An 18,589-nucleotide genomic window follows, 5' to 3' on the forward strand; every position below is an offset into this window, starting at 1 on the left:
GAAGGAATTTTTATGTAAAATGGGAAATAATCATGAGTGAGTTGCATGGTTTAGACCGCAAGCCAATGGTTTTGTTGAGAGAATTAACCGTTTGTTAATGGACAATATTCAACTCTCTCTAGTGAATGGATTGGTATGGTCTAAAGAGCTCAAGAAGTTAGTGTGGTGTGGTCATATAGAGTCACACCGCATTCTATAACGGGAGTTTCTCCATTTGTTTCTCTTAAAGGGACGTGAACCGGGTGTGAAGGAAGTTTCAGGTTGGTTGAAGAATAAGGAGTGTGTATGGGTTGATCGTGCTGCGGTGAAAGACTGTGTGGGGAAACAACAGTGTGCATCCACAAGTCACTATAACTTGAGGATGAAAGTAAAAGAATCAGATATAAAGGAGGGTGACTGGGTTGTGGTTAAAAGAGGAGGAATTGTCAAAAGGAGAGAGTAAGTGGTCAACCTATGCAAGTAAAAAGTGTTAAGAGAAATGTTCTTAACAGATGGATCTGCTTGGAGTTATGGTAATGTTTCAAAATGTCAGGCTCCTCAAGTTCTTTTACCATTTACTGGATTTTTATTGTTAACTTAATATTTTGCTCATTTATATTGTTTTCTTAGTGTTGTGTAGGGGGGAGATATGTGGGGATTTATTCTCAATGGAATGATAAGCTGTTGCTAGGGGATTGGAATGTTGTTACAGTAAGTTAATAGACAGTGGAGCTGGAGAAGATGGAGGTCTGTTTCTCTTCTACCACCAGTAAAGATTTACCAACTTATTTCTTGCGTTGGAGACATCTTTACAAATACGTCGGCATTACAAGTTTACCACACCATGCATTATATTCAATGAGTGCAACCATGCAGGTCATTTTATTTAGATCTAACTTAAGGGATGTCAGTGGCCATAAGCCCCATGGCACTGTGCCTTTCACCCTCCTTCCTCGACAACATATGCAGATCGTTTATGTTGAACTATGCACGGTTTGCCCATCTCAGCTTCACGTGCCGACACATGTTCCCAATGCAGAATTATCTTGCAGATTTGTCTTCCAAACACCGCACCAGAATATCTTCAGACGCATAACCTTTCTGTCCTTTATTACCCTTTCAGATTTTATCTGGGAACTGCTCAGGATCTATTGACCAACAGTTCACTACCGCGTTCGGATGGCCGTACTCCCCTTCTTATACAGTAAGTGCCCATACAGCAGGGGTTGTAATCCAACTCGGTCCTGTCGGGATTCATTCTGGAGTTAACTTTCTAATATGGGTTTGCTCTGCATACAGGAGCTCTGGTGAGCCCAACTTTCATTTGACTGCCCAACCCATTGATACACGCTGGCTGTTCAATTAGGTAAACTTTACCCTTTGTTTGGCTGCATTCACTCCCCCTTTTTAGACACCATGCCCCCTAATCACGGATAATTATTTTGCCTGTAGGTGCTTCCTATCCTCATTGTCCTGAAGAGGACCCAACCCCAAGGCTGGAATCACCTAGCTAATTTCTCTGGGGTCGAAACGTGGACTACAAGTTGTGGAGAGGAGTTGACCCAACGGCTAGGGCGTCAGACCTCGAATCTGGGGAACTGGGTACGAGTCTCGGCAAGAACGCTGAACATCCTGTGATTCTGGGCAAATCACTTAAACTCCCCGTGCCTAACAAAACAGCATTGAAAATGCAATCGGTCTCGCCTTTGATGAAGTTAAAGCCATTTGCTTTGCTAAAATGGCATTGTATAGCAAAGCAAATGGCTTTAACTTTTATCCCACATAAAATAAACACTGAGTGAACTGGCTGGTTTTCCTGGGCTGAATTGAGATTTGCAACTCCCCCTGCCCTGAATGGGTCTCTGCTCTGAAGTCACTGTTTACCATTGCTGCCCCTTTGCTAAATTAGCCTCTCAGTGGTACCGATCACGTGTTTGCTTCTGATGGCCCTCCTTTAAACCAGTTGAGTCATCCCGGTTTGGCCCAAAGAACAGACTAGGGCCTGAAACAAAACCCATTCAAACTCATAACGTCCCCATTTTCTCTCTTCAGTTTTGCTTTATCTGCCTACATTCCTCCCAAAGGTGGCAAATTTGGCTTCTTAATGTCAGTCCCCAATTTCACCTACTCTGATGCCAATGCAGACCTGGGACAATAGTGGAGTGTTTGTGGATTGCACTGGGCCACGCCTTTGGTGCTGCTGGGTGGACTCCTCAGACTAAGGTGCCTGGTTTCCTTCTGGGTGGGACCAGTATACAAATGGACGCTTCAATATTTATTACCTCAGTGCACATCACCACCCTAATGGAATGGACAGCACACACAATCAGGCACATAGAATTTCTCCATGAATCATGTACTATTATACCCATTACACACTGTATGAATACCATCAGCAACCAGTTCACAGCAATACATCCAGACCATAGGGCTGGTTTTTACCCAATTATTCACACATAGGTCACACACACCTCTCAAACCAAACATACAGGTCTGTAATCGCTCAAGTTAAGAGTGCCACAAATCCACAGTAGCCGGAGTTGCACAAATGCCAGATAAAACATTTGAGATTACAACCATTAACGTGCTCAGTCTCCATACATAATCGCAAATTTTCTCCCAATTGTTTTTTCTGCCATTGGTACTTACATGGGGGCGGGGGGATGTGAGGTGAAAAAGCAAGAACCTATTGCACTGAAACTGCTATGTCCAGTGATCCACAAAGGTCCAAATTATTTAGCCACTTCAAAACTATATGGTGATCACGTCAAAAGTAAATGACAAGTTCCATAAAGCAAATAATCCCTGATCAGTATTTCAGAGGTTGCTCAAGTCAAGGACGACCATTCCAGTGCCACAACTTAAGTCAGATTGCATTTCAATTGGCTTCAACATGGGCTGGCCATCTTATCAATATTGTTGCACAGAAAGGGCTCAGAGGCCTTTTGAAAAACAGGGCGATTCACGCTTATTTCGGGCTAGTAGGAATAACCATGCCCATGGCCCCATTCCAGTGAAGGTCTGGTAGATCTCTGCAGTCACTGTATGTAGGTATTTTAAAACTGGAAGAAAAAAAAAAGAAAAAAAAGTACAAGTTGCAGTGCTCATTGAGAGATCGACCAGAGCTCAGATGAACAGTGATAAATTCCACAGTTGATGGGATGTGTCCCCGTACGGATTGTGTAAAGTCAAATTAATGCTAGTGCATGGTCTCAATTTGATGTTCTCTTATGCTCAGATCTTTCTCAGAACTTAGCCAGGGACGTTTTTAGGACTAGCTTCTTCAAGAATTAGGATTAAGAAATCTTTACTCAAGTTGTCGGCTACAGATTTCTTAGCTAGTTCAATGCCATGTCAAAATTCCAGTCCTATCATAATGGCTCTTTGATTGTCAGTGTAGTGGCTTCTTGTGCAATGCTCATGGCCACCAATTTGCAGATATTAGTTTGAATCTGGGACTCAAATGCCCACAATATCAGTGTGGGTTAGAACTGTCCGAATGCAACTAGTAATGCACCTTATGAGTCTGGTGCTCAATTTTTCAAATACGTTCAAATTTAATGTAGGAGCGGTTTCTTTTCCTCAATTGAAAGGATCGGGTGAGAACGTTTTGTTTGAATGGGAACATGTAAAGAAACTTAAACTTAGATTTGTGTGCAAGTATTCCAATTGCCAAAAAATATATAAAACAGCAGGCTTATGGCCCAGTAGTTTGTACTGGACGAGTCAAACCCTAATCGCTGACCTAGTATGCACCCAGGCAGGATTCAAATATGGATACATTACTCAATCAAGGAGACAGGGCCAATGCAAGAAAAACCTTAAAAGAACACATATCCTCCTGCCGGAATTCACAATACAATTTAAAAGACTTTCTGCAAAAAAGCCTACAAGTGTAAAAGTTATTAATTCCTACAAACGCTGGCTCGCCATCACATTACAGCCAGAAATTAGCAGTCTGCTTACTCCCAGCTTTTTTCTTCGATTTCTTTTCATCCTGGTAGCACTCCGAGAATTAGGAGACACTAGTGTTATATAAAAAATGTTTATAAATGAATACACAAGTCTACAACTTTGAGGTTGTTGAGTTGTGTCTCAACATATTCCTATTGGGAGAGATTCTAATTATTTAGTTAGCCTCCTTGATAACCAGGAGTTTCACATAAAGGTTAATAATGCAAGATAACCATGTATAACTGAGTAACAATGCAGCTGAGTAGGATGGGAGGGTTAGATTTGGAAATCTATCACTTAGAGAATGCTCAGTCAGGTGCCCATGAAGGCTGAGAGTGCAAACAGGAGTCTTCGATTTATGGTGAACAATACTTCAAACATGCAGTAAAATAATAGTTCATCCATTAGTGAGGCAGAGTTCTCAACTTGGATGGATCGTTGCTTTCTATGCTACAGCAGAGGCAAACATTGGCAAAATCAATAGGTCTCGTCTTTATGTCCACCTGGCTTTGCCACTGCCTTACAGTCATGCTGTACAGCATCACAAAGGTCACTGCGAAAAGGTTAGAGGTGAAAAAAGGCTCTGTGACGCAGCAGCATCATTTTGTAAGCATGTGCATTCTCATCTACAAAATGAGGAAGGTACTTTTTTTTTAATTACAGTCCTGAGTTGGATGGGTAAAAAATCAAAACATTAAAAAAAGCACTTACGGCAAACAGGCCAGCAGCAGTTTGTGGTCTAGTCCAATGTAAAAAGACTGCCGGTGAATTAGGTCGGGGGCCAGGGTGTCACATGTATTGAGGCTATTCGTCAGTGGGATTACAAGAAGGAAGTTCCACAAAATCTATCGCATAAAAGCAAACAGATGAGAGCAACAAAGGAAACCAATGTCAGGCAACGGGTGGGGTTAAAGAGCGATACACAGCACAAGGCAAATCAGGTAAAAGATTTTAGAAGCTGAAGGGTCAAAGCATTTTTTATGTCACTTATGAAGGGGAGTTCTATCAACGGGATGCATGCAGCAGCCGCACAGTCTGAAAACGTCACAAAGTCTCCCGGAGGTATTTGAGACTTGCAACTTCCACAATCATTAAGTCTTTACACATTACCAAAAGCATTTTGGCTTTAAAATGCTGAACACATATTTGTAAAAAAAAAAAAAAGAAAAAACCTAAGCATAGGGATGGGTTTTGTAGCATTACTATAATAGCAACATGTCACAAAACATGCAGCACAAACTGATGCTATTAGCTTAGTCTTTTCCATGCTTTTGATTATCCTTGCTGCATAGCTGAAGTCATCCTCGTTAAATGCACATTAATAAACTTTGTGTACAATACTTTACCAGAAAATATGAAAACTCAGAACCCAGTACCTGAGCAGCAATAATTTGATTCAGTTACACAGTTCACCTCAAGTGTTAGATACCGGAACCATTCCTTCCCGACACACCCCACTTCAACATCAAAACACAACTAGAGCTCATGGCAAAAACAAAAACAATGAATAATTAGGATCCCAATTTAGGATAATCTTAAAATAGCGTGTATTCATTTATGTATGCATGAAAAATATAGAAAAGCAGTAGCTAGCAACTTTCAATAAAAAGCGAACACCATAAAATAATCTATTTGCAAACATAAGCCTCAATTCTGCCATTTTACACACCTTAGAAACAGAATTGTGGACCAAAAAAACAGCGTACATTAATCACAAGTGTTTAAATATTTGGATAAGGAAATTTGAAACACTACAGTAATATTTGCAAATTAATCAAGAACCAGTAAAGCCAAAAGATCTGGCCTTGGCAAGTGGGTGCAAGAATACGCTGCAATGTATTCTTTTTCAAATCTGCTGCAGTCTAAACACGTAGGCTGTATGTTAGCAAGAAGAATTGTTAATTTAATAGGAAATTAACCATTACATATAATTAATACAACCATACCGGTGCATCCTAGAATGGAAAAAAATAAAAAATAATATAAACACTAATAAAGTAAAATATTCGCCCTCCAGCCATGGCTTCTTTTTAGGCAGCAACCTATTTGAACAGGAAAAATGTCACTCACGGAGCAAGAGGGAAGGATTGAAGTGAGCTAATACACTGCTGTACCGTGGGTAAGGAACGCAAAACAAGCATTGGCAAAGTCAATAGGGCTCACCCATGTGTGATCTAGTGGCTTTGCCAATGTGTTTTAGAAAACGGGGATAGGGACGAAGCAACACGGACATAAGGGGTAGAGGAAAATGCAAGCATATGCAATAGGTCTCGCATTGCTGAAAGTTTGAGCTATTTGTGTTGCATTATTATTTGCAACGTCAATAGCTCAAACTGATAGTAATGCGAGACCTAATGCATTGCAAATGTTTGTAATATTAACTGCATGGCGCGAGAAAAGGGAGATGAGGAAGTTGAGTGGCCGCGCTGAATAAAAGTTTGGGCAGGACTGTTCCCACTGGGCACAGGGTCAAGATTGATTTGCATATGGCTGGGTCCAAACTGGAATGGCGAGCACAAAAAGTATACATTTAGGCCCAGATCTCTGTATGGAGGTGAATGTATGACATTATTCTGTCCATCAATTGTTCATTTTGCATTTGTCACCCCTTAGTGGGATGGGCATACCCAGACGTGGGTCCCATGCTCTCCATGCCACTGGAGTCCAGCTATCCTGGCTGATGAGGACCGAAAGCCTGAAACCGGTCCTAGGATGCTTGTTTCCAGTCCAGTCGCAGAAATTCAAGAGTAACAACCTGATGTCCTCGCTAATACCTGTTTCGTTAGGTGTCCCCCAAGGATCCTCCCTATCACCAACTTTGTTCAACCTAGTTATGGAACCTCTCACCACCTTGCTACAAGCATCCAATGTTCTTTTTCACATTTACGCAGATGACACCCAATTATATCTCAAACTACAATCCCCCAATGACATTTTACTCCTGAACTCAACGATCAGAAGCACCCAATCCTGGCTTGTCAATAATCATCTCAAACTCAACGCTCTGAAAACAGAGTTCCTTCTGATCTCACCCCCCGCGAAGATCTCTACCATTCAAACATGGCTTAAACAGCTAACTGCACTCAATGTCCTACCCACCATCGTGGGCTCAGCAAAATCTCTAGGCATAACTCTCGACTCCAATCTCAACATGCAGCATCATATCAGCAAGGCTACTAAGGGAGCGAACTTCCAAATCAATACCCTGAGGAAACTCAAACCCTTCTTACCAGCCAAAGACTTCCAAACTGCAGTACAAGCACTAGTAATTCCGCGAATTGAATACGGCAGCATCGCCCTCTGCGGTCTCCCGTTAACCACCACTGCACCGCTAAGAGCCTCTCTAAACGCTGCAGCGAGACTCATCACTGGGTCAAAAAAAAAAAAAACTCGCATATCTCCCCTGACTTGAAATCCTTGACCTGGCTGCATTTTGAAGCCAGAATACATCTGAAAATCGCATGCTTGACACAAGGCTGTACACCTGAGCTCTCCCGGATACCTCACCCAGAAACTGTCAATCTCTGGCGGCTATAGATACACCAGAGGCACAAACAATCTCCTGTTAAAACCTCGAAGATTCCGGAAGGAAAAGACGTATAAACGCTCTCTCAGGAATGGCACCCAGGATCTGGAACTCACTCCCTCCTGAAATCAGGCTCATCCCCTCCGTCACACTTTTTAAGAAGGAAGTAAAAGCTATTCTCATGGCCAAATACACTTGATCTATTAACATGAATCTGCAAAGTCTCTGCACCGATCTGTATTCTTCTCCTCGACCTCTACGACTGTCTTTTTCCTGTATTATTCTGCTCGATCCCTACGATTATGTGTTTTTCATGTATTATTCTGATTGATCCCTACGACCATGTGCTTTAACTGTATTATTGATTCACTTACCTGACCATCTACATGCAGTATTGATTTACCTGTGCTTTATGTACCCTCACGTACCTACCCATCCCACTTACTACCTATAATGTCCATATACTTAAGGACCTGTTACTCATTCTTTTGTTGGTATTCCCTACTTTGTAAAGCGCTCTGATATCTACAAAGATCTTGTTCGCGCTATATAAAACTTTCAAATAAATAAGGAAGGAACAGGCCTGGCAGTTCGGGCTGGACTGTTCTCATTGGGCGCAGAGTCAAGACTGATTTGCATATAGCTGGGTCCAAACTGCAATAGCATGGTGAGCAAAAAAATAATATGGATTTAGGCCCAGATCTCTGTACTGGGGTGAATGTATGACATTGTTCTGCATTCTGTCCATCAATTGTTCGTTTTGCATTAAAAAAAGAAAGGTGTGGCTGCCATTGTTAAAGTTAAAGGAAAAAAGATATTATGGCAAACTGTTTGCTGAACTATTTTTTCAATATTGCAGTTTGTCATCAGCTCAGCATGCAGCCAGTGCCTCGCTGAAGAGATTGGAAAAAAAAAGTGTGTTTTGCGATCCGCCCCAAAGAAAGACATGGGCGCTATTGTTAAAGATGAAGGCTTGCCTCGCAACTGTGTGCAGGGTGAGCTCATTGTGCCTGCAACAGCAGCTAGGAGAAGTTCATGATTAAAATTGTGCTCACTGAGTAAATAAAACATACAGAGTAACAACACATTTAACAAGGGCAGACTTCATGGGAGGTTACAAAAGGAGAAAAAAATTGTACTAAGGAGGGACTACTAAGCATATTCATAAATCAAAAGCCACCATTTACCAAGGACAATAAGAGAAGCCAACTGAAACGATGGGCGGAGCTTCAAATCCATACCTGAATACGGCATGACTCAAAGAGACCACACAAACGCTGCCTAGGGGAGACCTAAAAATAGTACCTCAATCACAGCGCGAACAGAAGGACACTAATCAAGATGAAGCAGCTAGTACCTGGGCAATGCTCCAGATAAAAGAAGAGAAAGGAAATCCAGCTCGTGCTTGCCCATTAGGAGGCAGCAAAGGAGTGACAATGAAGCCAATGAATGGTAAGTACTGGACGGGCTCCAAGTCCCTTGTAGTAAACAATCTGTTGCAAAGGAGAGCGCATGCACCGTCACAAGGGAGACCTTAAAATCACAGGTGGAAGCCAATAGCTTAAGAGGGACGACCCTAAGACAGGCTATGAGCGAATACGGTTTACATTTAGATATTTTTCTCACTATAGGGGACTAACAAGGCAACTAAAGTTATCCCTAGGTCAAACCAAAAAGGTCTAGATTAACCCGATAGATTAGAACAATAGCAGCATAGTCACAGCACTACACTTTACATAAAAGCATGGAACAGAAATCCTGTTGATAAAACAAGCATAACACCGCATTAAACAGTTGACGTTAAAAAAAAAAAAATTTAAAACACAAACAGGTTACTCAGTACCATAAAACCTCCAATAGATTGCTGCCAAAAACCTGTTATCCTGCTACAACTAATGAGTCCATTATCCAGATGTATTTACCTTCTGATGACAGAATGTTACCTGGCATGTAAAAAATGTTGGCATCTCTGATTAAAAATGAACCAGCTCCTTTTGGGGGGATTGGTGTTACAGGAGTGCAGCCTGCACTCTTGTTTAGGAGTGGAGGTTCTACAATCAGTGATATAGTTAAACTGGCTGCCTGCTAGAAGAATTTGTGTATTTTGTAGTCTCAATCGCCTGTTTTGCAGAAGATGCAATCAGGTTAGAATAGCTTAAATAAATAGGTTTTCTTAACAGTACTCACACTTCTCAGGTAAAAGGGCCCAAGGACAAACATTGTAGGGGTGGGAATAATCGAATGACTAATAAATGTATTCTGGAGCATTAATCCAAACTCACGAGCCTGGCGCAATAGTGGTCTATATCTGTTTTATCAGCAGTCAATGTACATGCCTCAGGGACTTACAAGGTGGTAGGTCAGACCAACAGACCCTCTAATTCCTACACATGAAACAAATGAAAATAAAGGACATCATTAACATGCAGGAATAACAGATCTGCAGCAGGGGAAGCCTTCACATTTAAAGCTAAGCTAGTCATTTTTCTTGCTAACAGAATACTATTTGCTAAGTGTCGGTCTTGAATGGGGTACTTGTCAAAAGACAGGGGCGTTAGAATGAGATGGAGAGACTTGGGTAAGATCAATGGTTCAATTTTCAGCAACTTTTGTTTGGAGAGTGGAGGCAGAAAAGGACGACAAAAGGTATCAACATATCTCAGATTAATTTACATATACCAGGAGCACACCATTTATCAGTTTTAGCTGGACTTCTAAATCAAATGCACGCTATTAGATAGTTGGAAAATGTATGTATTTTATTTTTCCCGCAGAACCGTAGAATGCACTTTTTCACTTTGTTTCTGGGGAGAGAAAGGGGTGGGGCAATGGAACAGATATGTGAATGGCACACAGCAGCTGCCATCCTTTCTTCTAACTTCAGAAACAGAATATATTATTGCCATTCACAAACGTAATAGTCTTGACCTAGTAAACTTCCTGGAAGGTGTTCTAATCCCATTTCTGACAAAGGACTAGAAACAGTTTGATTACAGAAACATTTTGGATTCTTCACATGCCACAAATGATGAATGAAATGTGTAATGGAAAAAACCCTTAAACTGTACTGCCTGGCCACAACATAAATATGCTACTCTCCACTAACTTATTATTCTGTTTCTTGTAATCTAGTTTTAAAACGGACTCCAAAACACACACACTATAGATACAGAAGCCGAACTTTAAAGTTGCGATGCATCACCTGGCAAATGTCAGCCATCAGCGCTTTTCTGCACCTTTGATTTAAGATCGTTGGCCGCAAACAACAAAAATTAACCATGGGGTTAAGCAAAAAAAGGAGACTGGCAGCCTGCTGAGATGCATCTATCTCACTAGCATTCGAAAGTGCGACCTGGATGTTGTATATCCCTTCAGTAGACATTCAAAGTAAGACCCACTACGATCTCTGGCTATGCCCCTGAAAATACCTTCATTTGAAGGATATGTACCACAAACATGTAGTAGGGGGTGGAAAATGACCTGAGAGGGGTAGGAGGATGCTATGCGAAAAACAGTTCGTTATGACATGTCTGTGTGTCACTGGTATTGCCGTATACGGCATGAAAATCTAAATCTGGGATTATTCTGCAACAGAAAATAGTTAACGAAGTGACAGCACAAGACTCAGAGTAATAAACTATTTTCAATAAACAAAAGCATTTTGCGAGGCTGCGTAGATGTTAAACCTACTAGTTTAAACAAATAACCACCGCTAAGGAATCGCTCTTTAACGGTATGCTACCAATCTGAACTGTTATTTGAGAGACTGATAGAAGCTAGATCTGAACCTGTGTGCTGACGGCATGCTTGTTGATGGCTCTGGTCTTCTTCCTCATATTCCAAGCACGATAGTACGTGAGCGGACAGCGCTCAAGGCTAATTCTGCGTCCTTGTCAAGTTTCCCTGCGACGATTCGAGTAACTCAATGGTACCAGCTGAAAACTCATTCAAACACACAAGGCAACCGGTCGGCATGAAACACGATGAGCAGCTGCCAAGGAAGCGCTGGCTGAGCGAGGCTGGGCGTACCCGTCTTGTCATTACGTTGCCTCGGCATATGTCATCAGATTCACAATGCATGCCTGTAAATGCTTTCCAGCACCACTTTAAGGAGTTTAAAGGGAACCACAGCAGATAACTACTAAATGTAAAGTAGAGCGAGCATCTAAACGGTGGATGTATGGCACAGATACAAAATAATTCGTCTGTTAAAAACTGTGTTTCACACTCGGGGGTGGCATTTTCGCCTGCAACGAGATTTGTGTGCGCAAGGGCAAGTTTGGTGTTAGAATCTCTACCGGAACACGTTACAGGATTATTTGGAGATGCCAGACTGAAACAACGTCCACTACAATCGCAGGGGCTTAGGTGAAACAGGACATTAAAAAAAAAAAACTTAATTACAATCGTGGTATGCAAAACCCCGTATTTATGGGCTTACCATCAAGACAGAGTCCAACTTGGACTAAGTCAACATGAATCCGAAACCTACAGGTCAGTTCCAGCCACCGGCTCCCCAAAGCCTTTAAACTTCCCCTGCAGGAAATTTTGCATTCGAAGACAAAAGAACAACGTCGATTCCGTTCCCGTTAACTACATACATCACATTCTACCAAGACGTTCTGGTTTTTGGATCCTTCCCTCAGACTGCTATCAGTAACAAGATTTTACGCATTTCACCAAGTCTTAAGGGTTCCCCGTTTTGCCTCGAGTTACCGTTTTACCTTCATACCCAATCAACGTAGTCTACTACCTGTTACCACCATGCGATCCCTCACCCAGCAAGTCCCTTGTTAAGCCTAGTTCTAAACAACAGGTGCAAACCATTCACCCCTCATTAGGTCGGTGTCCTGGGGGTTACATCACCCGTCTAGTTATATGCTTCATCCGGCCACTAGCTAGCGGTCTACTGAAGCAGACCCACTGGTATCACCAGCCTGGTTCTAGCTCCTACCTTCTTCTTTAGCTCCTGGTCCACTTTCAACAAGGAGGACATAGTGCCGACTAAGGGCTCTGGTTCGGTTACCGGTGGAATGGTCTCCACAGCTCCTGACTTTGCCGCCGCCTCCTGCTTCACTCACATACACCCGCTGCCGGCCTCAGAGCACCATTGGCGCAAAAGGAAGTGACGACTATATCGCCGAGGCAAAATATGCTGCAAACCAATCAAAATCGAGTTAAAGACAGCGTGCGACGGAGGCGCGCAACAAAGAGGAATAATGGCAATAGAAGAAAGACGACTTCTACTGTCACTTGTGCCTTCCAGTAGCTTGCGTGCGAGGTGTTGAACCAATAATGTTTGTGCCTAATCCGGGCAGTGTTACTCATGGGGTGACCATCTTAGAGTCAGGCAGAAACGAAAACGTTATTCCTTTTAAGTCCCTCTTTGCATGGACTGAATACGAGGGTACATATTTCTGCCTTGACCAGGTTTAATTCTGCATAAAAGTTTACGCGGTGGCGTCTTTAGACATCCGTCACTGGATGAAACAGGATTTTTTGTTGTATTTACTATTCTTCTAATTTCGAGCTTCTGCCTCAGGGCACATAGTCCTTCGGATAACTGAGTCTCTTGGTGTTGCGTTTGCTTTCCTGAAAATTAGAATAACCTGGACATATTCCATCTCTGGACATGGGTCAACCTGTGACCGATGAACTAAGCCATGTCTCACAGAGGCAACCACGTCATTACAACTACTACTACCACAGACATCAACACTTATGAAACCATACACTGAAGAATCATCAAAGGTGCGGTAATATTCAGGAATGGCGTGAATGACTTTTATGTAACGCATGTAATCCTAAATCCTTATGTTTCGCAACTGGTTCTTATGTAACCGCTCTGACACCTTCGGGTAAAGTTCGCGCTATATGAAATCGCATTAAATAAATAAAAAATAAAAAAAGATAATTAACATGCCCCTACCTTCCTAACATCTACATTGGCTTTAAGTAGGACCCGTCCCCCCGGGTTACACTCTAGGACAGGTCCCTCTGGGGCCTTATTATGTCCTTAACTATACAGGGGAAATCACTGATTGATTTCCAACAATGACAGTACAAACTGCTAAGACCCATTTTATCTGCTTTTATCTTACACAAGTTTAACTTAATGTACTTTCCCAAGAGTATTTGCTTTTCTACAATGTTATTTTTCTGTAGTTTTCTTTTCGCACGGCATATTACTCAGTCGCCTGTAGGTGCCTGTGTGAGCCAGCTGTGGACGACGTGGGTGTTTATTATAATGCAGCACGTTTGAGAGCTGTAGATTTGAGGGTAAAGTCAGTACATGTTACTGACCGTGACTGTCAGTGGAAGATAAAGGTGTTCTTAATGAATTCTCATCTCGTCCTTGTCCTCTATACAGAGAGGTCACGCATGCCAGTTGTAACTGAGATTCTTGGTAAAAGTGTGTGAAGGAGGTACAGAACGGTCAAATTATTTACAGTTTAAAAGTAAATGAAATTGCAGTGCTTAGAAGTGTGTGTGTGCGTGCAGATGGATGGCGAAATGAAAAAAATGCATTAAAGTGTATACAGGAATGACTGAAAAAAGTTGTGGCAGAGGAAAGAGATGAGGTTGGTCAGGAAGACTCTCACGATCTGGCTCTTCGGCTACACAGCTCTGCTGACCGCCCCCCCCAGCGCCTTGAGACCCTCATGGGTGAGTAGCACGCTTACAATTCCCTGATTGATTGATTGAATGCCAATGGAGGTTTTCAGAAAGATGTGTTGAGGTATCGGGTTCTGTCAGGCCTACATACTCTGCAAAAACACTCAAACACCATAGACGGAAATTGGCACGGAAACTGAAAATGCAAAGAGACAAGTTTATTAGGACCCCATGGGGTGGTGGTACACTCCTACAGCACCCTTCGGTAATGCAAGAAGTATCACACCGAACATCGGTGCGCGACCTCTTTTATACAGTTTAAAGGTAATAAAAAGATAGGCGGTACACATTTGAACAGTTTTAGGTACATATAAGGACATTTTTGGCGCACAGCCAGCATGTGGGAGGAGCTTAATACCACTGGTCAGTTAGGGAACATTCCTAAAGAGTGACCACTCTCTTAGTCCGGAGATTCATGTGTACGTATGCGTGAAACTGACCATCGCTAAGAATAGCCTGTTGCAGTGGAAGGTTCATTGGCATGAAGGAAGGACAAAAGGACACTCTACCACGAGGCCGCATGTTCGTACAAAATGGAAGCCACAAAATACAAAATGGCCCCCCGTACTTAAGTCAAGTTAATAAAAAAGGTCGTGTAGCTGAGCTAAACGCTAACTCAGGTGCTGCCAAATTACGACAGACGGCCCTTTTAGCGTTTAGCTGAAGCTACCTCATAATGGAAATAATCCGGATGTTCGTCCTCGACATCTATCATCATGATCCGCCTCACTTCGACATTACTCATTTTTACATTTTTAGCAATAGCTCGTTTGGATGGGATACAGGCCGTAATACATACGGAACATAGAGCAGGACCACATTGAATACATAAACAGAAAAAGAAGAATATTCCAATAATTGCACATAGAATCGTTAGCAGTTTCCAGCCCCATGTACCGAGCATAGTCCAAAACCAGCCTGAAAAAGTCCAGGTACCATTATCAGTGTGAATTTCAGAGGCAATTTTGTGCAATTTAGAAATGGCATCATACACAGAAGGCGAATTGTCAGGGACATAGACGCAACAACTACTTCCGATGATACGACATGCACCCCCACGATCAGCTAATACTACGTCCAGAACCATTCGGTTCTGAAGTGTAACAATTCGAGTAATCTGGAGCTTTTCAGTTATATTCCCTAAAGCAGAAACAGTTTCATTAGCAACTGCCTCCACAACACGTGTTAGCCGCCTAATTTTCCTGCTATTTAGAGCAGCACCCACAAAAGAAAATAACCCTAAATTAAAATCCACATATTGTTGTAGGGAGGTGTCGGTTTGATCAACCCCATAAATGTCCAATGTCCTCTTAACTCTTTTCAAAATAAAATCATGATATAATACAAAATCATTATGATACATAGGTGGGGCAATAAACACGGGGTAATACAAAGGATATGTAACATGTTATGTTATGTTATGTTATGTTATTAAATTTTGTATAGCGCGCAGATGCCGCAGCCAAGAGGCGTCCCGGCGCTTTTGGAGATAAAAGACACAACACAACATGATGACCAAAACACAGAGCTATACAGCGGAGAACAAATGGGTTTTTAATTGTTTCTTGAACTGAAACAAATCGTGGATGGAACGAAGTGAAGCAGGCAAAGAGTTCCACAGCGTAGCCGCCATCACCGAGAAAGAGCGTCCACCCATTCTGGACTTTTTAAAACGAGGAACAATGGCCAGATTAGACCCTGCAGACCGAAGAGCTCTTAAGGGGACATAGTGGCGGATGGTCTGAGTAAGAATAGGAGGGGAGGCCAAGTTGAGAATTTTAAAAGTAAGGCACAAAGCCTTAAACTTAATTCTTTGGCCCACTGGGAGCCAGTGAAGGTCATAGATAGTGCTACGAGCCGAAACAAATTTAGGGAGGCCGACCAGCATCCTAGCCGCCGAATTTTGTATCCGCTGAAGACGGGCAAGCTCAGCTTGATTGACACCCAGAAACAGAGAGCTGGCGTAGTCCAATCTGGTCATGTGCCTAACCATCCAAGAGGAAGACGATGATAACCTTTATTACCACAGATAAAATAAGTGTTTCGTGAGGCCACAAATGAAATACCCTTGGGAGTATCAAAAGCAAGAGTAATATTGCATTCACTTCTCCCCACCGGAACTGTTCCCTTATTCCTAATACAGAGATCTGCTTTTGTATCAATGACAGTAATTACATGTAAACTGGACATGTTTGTAAGTCTCTGATTAGTGAAGATGCGAGGTGCAGATACATAGTCCGGTCGATATTCTTCCCACTCGAATTTAGTTCCTTCTGCTTGTGGATAGCCATCTCGATCATTATAGCAGACCTTGTTCAGTCGAAAAAGTAGTCCACCTTTTGTTGGCCATCTTAAAGTAAAGAGAAGAGTATACCAAGCATTGCATGACCCATTATGAGAGAAAGGAAGAGGAATAAGTGGGGTTCCTCCCTTCTTCTGATGCCCGGGTAACATCCCACATACCCAACAGTTGGACGTGTTGGTCATATTGTGCGTGTGATGCAATATCTGAATGAAACTATTATTCAAATAGGTCTGTCTATGTCTTTCTTCGTGATAGGGCAAAGTAAAATGAAAATGTTCAGATGGAATTGGAGTGGTAGGCAGTAAATAGTCCTGTGCAGGAAATAGTTTTTCTGTAGTCCAAGCTATTACTGCTATCACCACTATTGTCGCAACAAAAAGAACCGCACCCAAAAGTCTTCTGTTTCTCAGTGTCATAGGTGCCATGGTACAATGAACAGAAGTCTCAAGAAAGCAAACTAAAAATAAAAATATGGGGCTGAGAACCGAGGCTGCCGTTGAGTTTTTCTCCGAGATTCAAGACGGGTGTCGCTACACTGGCCAGAACTGATCCCCCCCCCCTTGATATTCCCAGCTTCCGTTTCACAAACCTCGGAACGGTTACCAACCAGTCATGAAAAATAAAAATAAAAATTATTTCCTTGGCCGCAGATTGTACTTCACTCCACCAGAAACAGTGTGGTCCGGGAAGGCTCCCTCCGACTCGTGAGGCGTAACAGCGGGGCTCTTCTCCGCGTCCAAGATGTCTCTGTAGTCAGACAGCACAGTAGGGTTCACCAGATCCGGAGAGACACGTCGGCAGTGCGTTGAATGTATCCACCGCTTCTTATTCGTGACACGCACAGCCGTCCGCGTTGCCAGCAGCACTTGCTCAGGGCCACGCCACCTCGGCTCCAAGCTGCTGGATCTCTCAAACACCTTGATCATCACGAAGTCGCCAGGATGAAGATTGTGAGCCTCTCCAATGGAATTGTCGGGGAGCGCTTCTCGAACCTGTTGATGAATAGAAGATAAATCATTTGTTAATCGTGCCAAATAATCGTTCATCATTATACAAGGCACATCATGTATCAAACGAGGCTTTGGAACTCCCCAAATATTCATCGGCCTTCCAAACACCACCTCATAGGGTGTGACGCCAGTTCGAGAGTGTGGCACTGATCTAATAGACAATAATGCCAATTGCAAAGCGTCCGGCCATTTCAAAGAGGTGGATGCCACGATCTTTGCTAGCTTCAGCTTCAGAGTCGCATTATACCTTTCTACTAGACCTGCTGACTGCGGGTGAAATACAGCGTGGAACTTTTGTCGTATTCCCAATCCTTTCAGGACATGCTCCACTATTTTCCCAACGAAATGAGGACCATTATCATTCCACAAAAATTTACAAACACCATAACGTGGGAAGTACTCTTTCAGTAACACCTTAGCTGTTGTTAACGCTGTATTATCCTTCGTGGGGTAGGCTTCAATCCATTTGCTGAAAGCACACACCACCACTAGGACATACTTGAGGTTATTACAGCGCTCCAGCTGGATGTAATCCATTTGCAGTACTTCGAATGGTGCAGTAGGTGGAACGAACCCTCCTTTAGGAGTAGAGGTCCCTTTAGCAGGATTGTACTGTAGGCATATCAGACAGGTCTGTACTATTCTCCTAGCCGTGCTGGTAATTTCAGGGTGCTCCCAAACTCGTGTAAGCAATTTAGTAATTGCAAGAGCTCCAATATGTGCCAGCCCATGTGCCATCTGAACCATTGGTTGCAAGTAAGCAGCAGGTAATTTCCATCTCTTCATATCTTTGCTTCTCCAGCAACCCTCATCATCCAACACTCCCTCTATTGCCCATGCTGCAAGCTCCGCTTCAGACGCTGATTTCTGTATGTCTAAAACTTCCTCTCTAGCATCATGCCATCGCTCGGCTTGCGATCTCACCACATACATAGGGGAGTCATTGTGCAACATGGCAGTCTCTCTCGCTATGCGGTCTGCAAAAGCGTTTCCTTGCCCTATTTTGTCTGTCACCTTTTTATGTGCACTACATTTTATTATCGCCACCTTCCTCGGGCATAATAGTGCATTCAGGAGATCACATACCAACTCTCCGTACATAATGTGCGTTCCATGTGAAGTCATAAACCCTCGTTCCCT

General features: G+C 42.7%; 1 protein-coding gene across 1 annotated transcript in view; it reads right to left on the reverse strand.

The window, feature by feature from the left end:
- The window catches only part of PSME3 (proteasome activator subunit 3), a 294,102-nt gene extending 281,405 nt beyond the window's left edge, over positions 1-12,697 (reverse strand). Inside the window, exon 1 of the mRNA XM_078645347.1 lies at positions 12,414-12,697. Coding sequence (XP_078501473.1) covers positions 12,414-12,455 — 42 coding nt within the window. The 5' untranslated portion in view covers positions 12,456-12,697. The remainder of the gene's footprint in view (positions 1-12,413) is intronic.
- Positions 12,698-18,589: the final 5,892 nt, after the last annotated feature.

The sequence above is a fragment of the Lissotriton helveticus genome, chromosome 5_1 (assembly GCF_964261635.1).
Source record: "Lissotriton helveticus chromosome 5_1, aLisHel1.1, whole genome shotgun sequence".
NCBI classification, from domain to species: domain Eukaryota; kingdom Metazoa; phylum Chordata; class Amphibia; order Caudata; family Salamandridae; genus Lissotriton; species Lissotriton helveticus.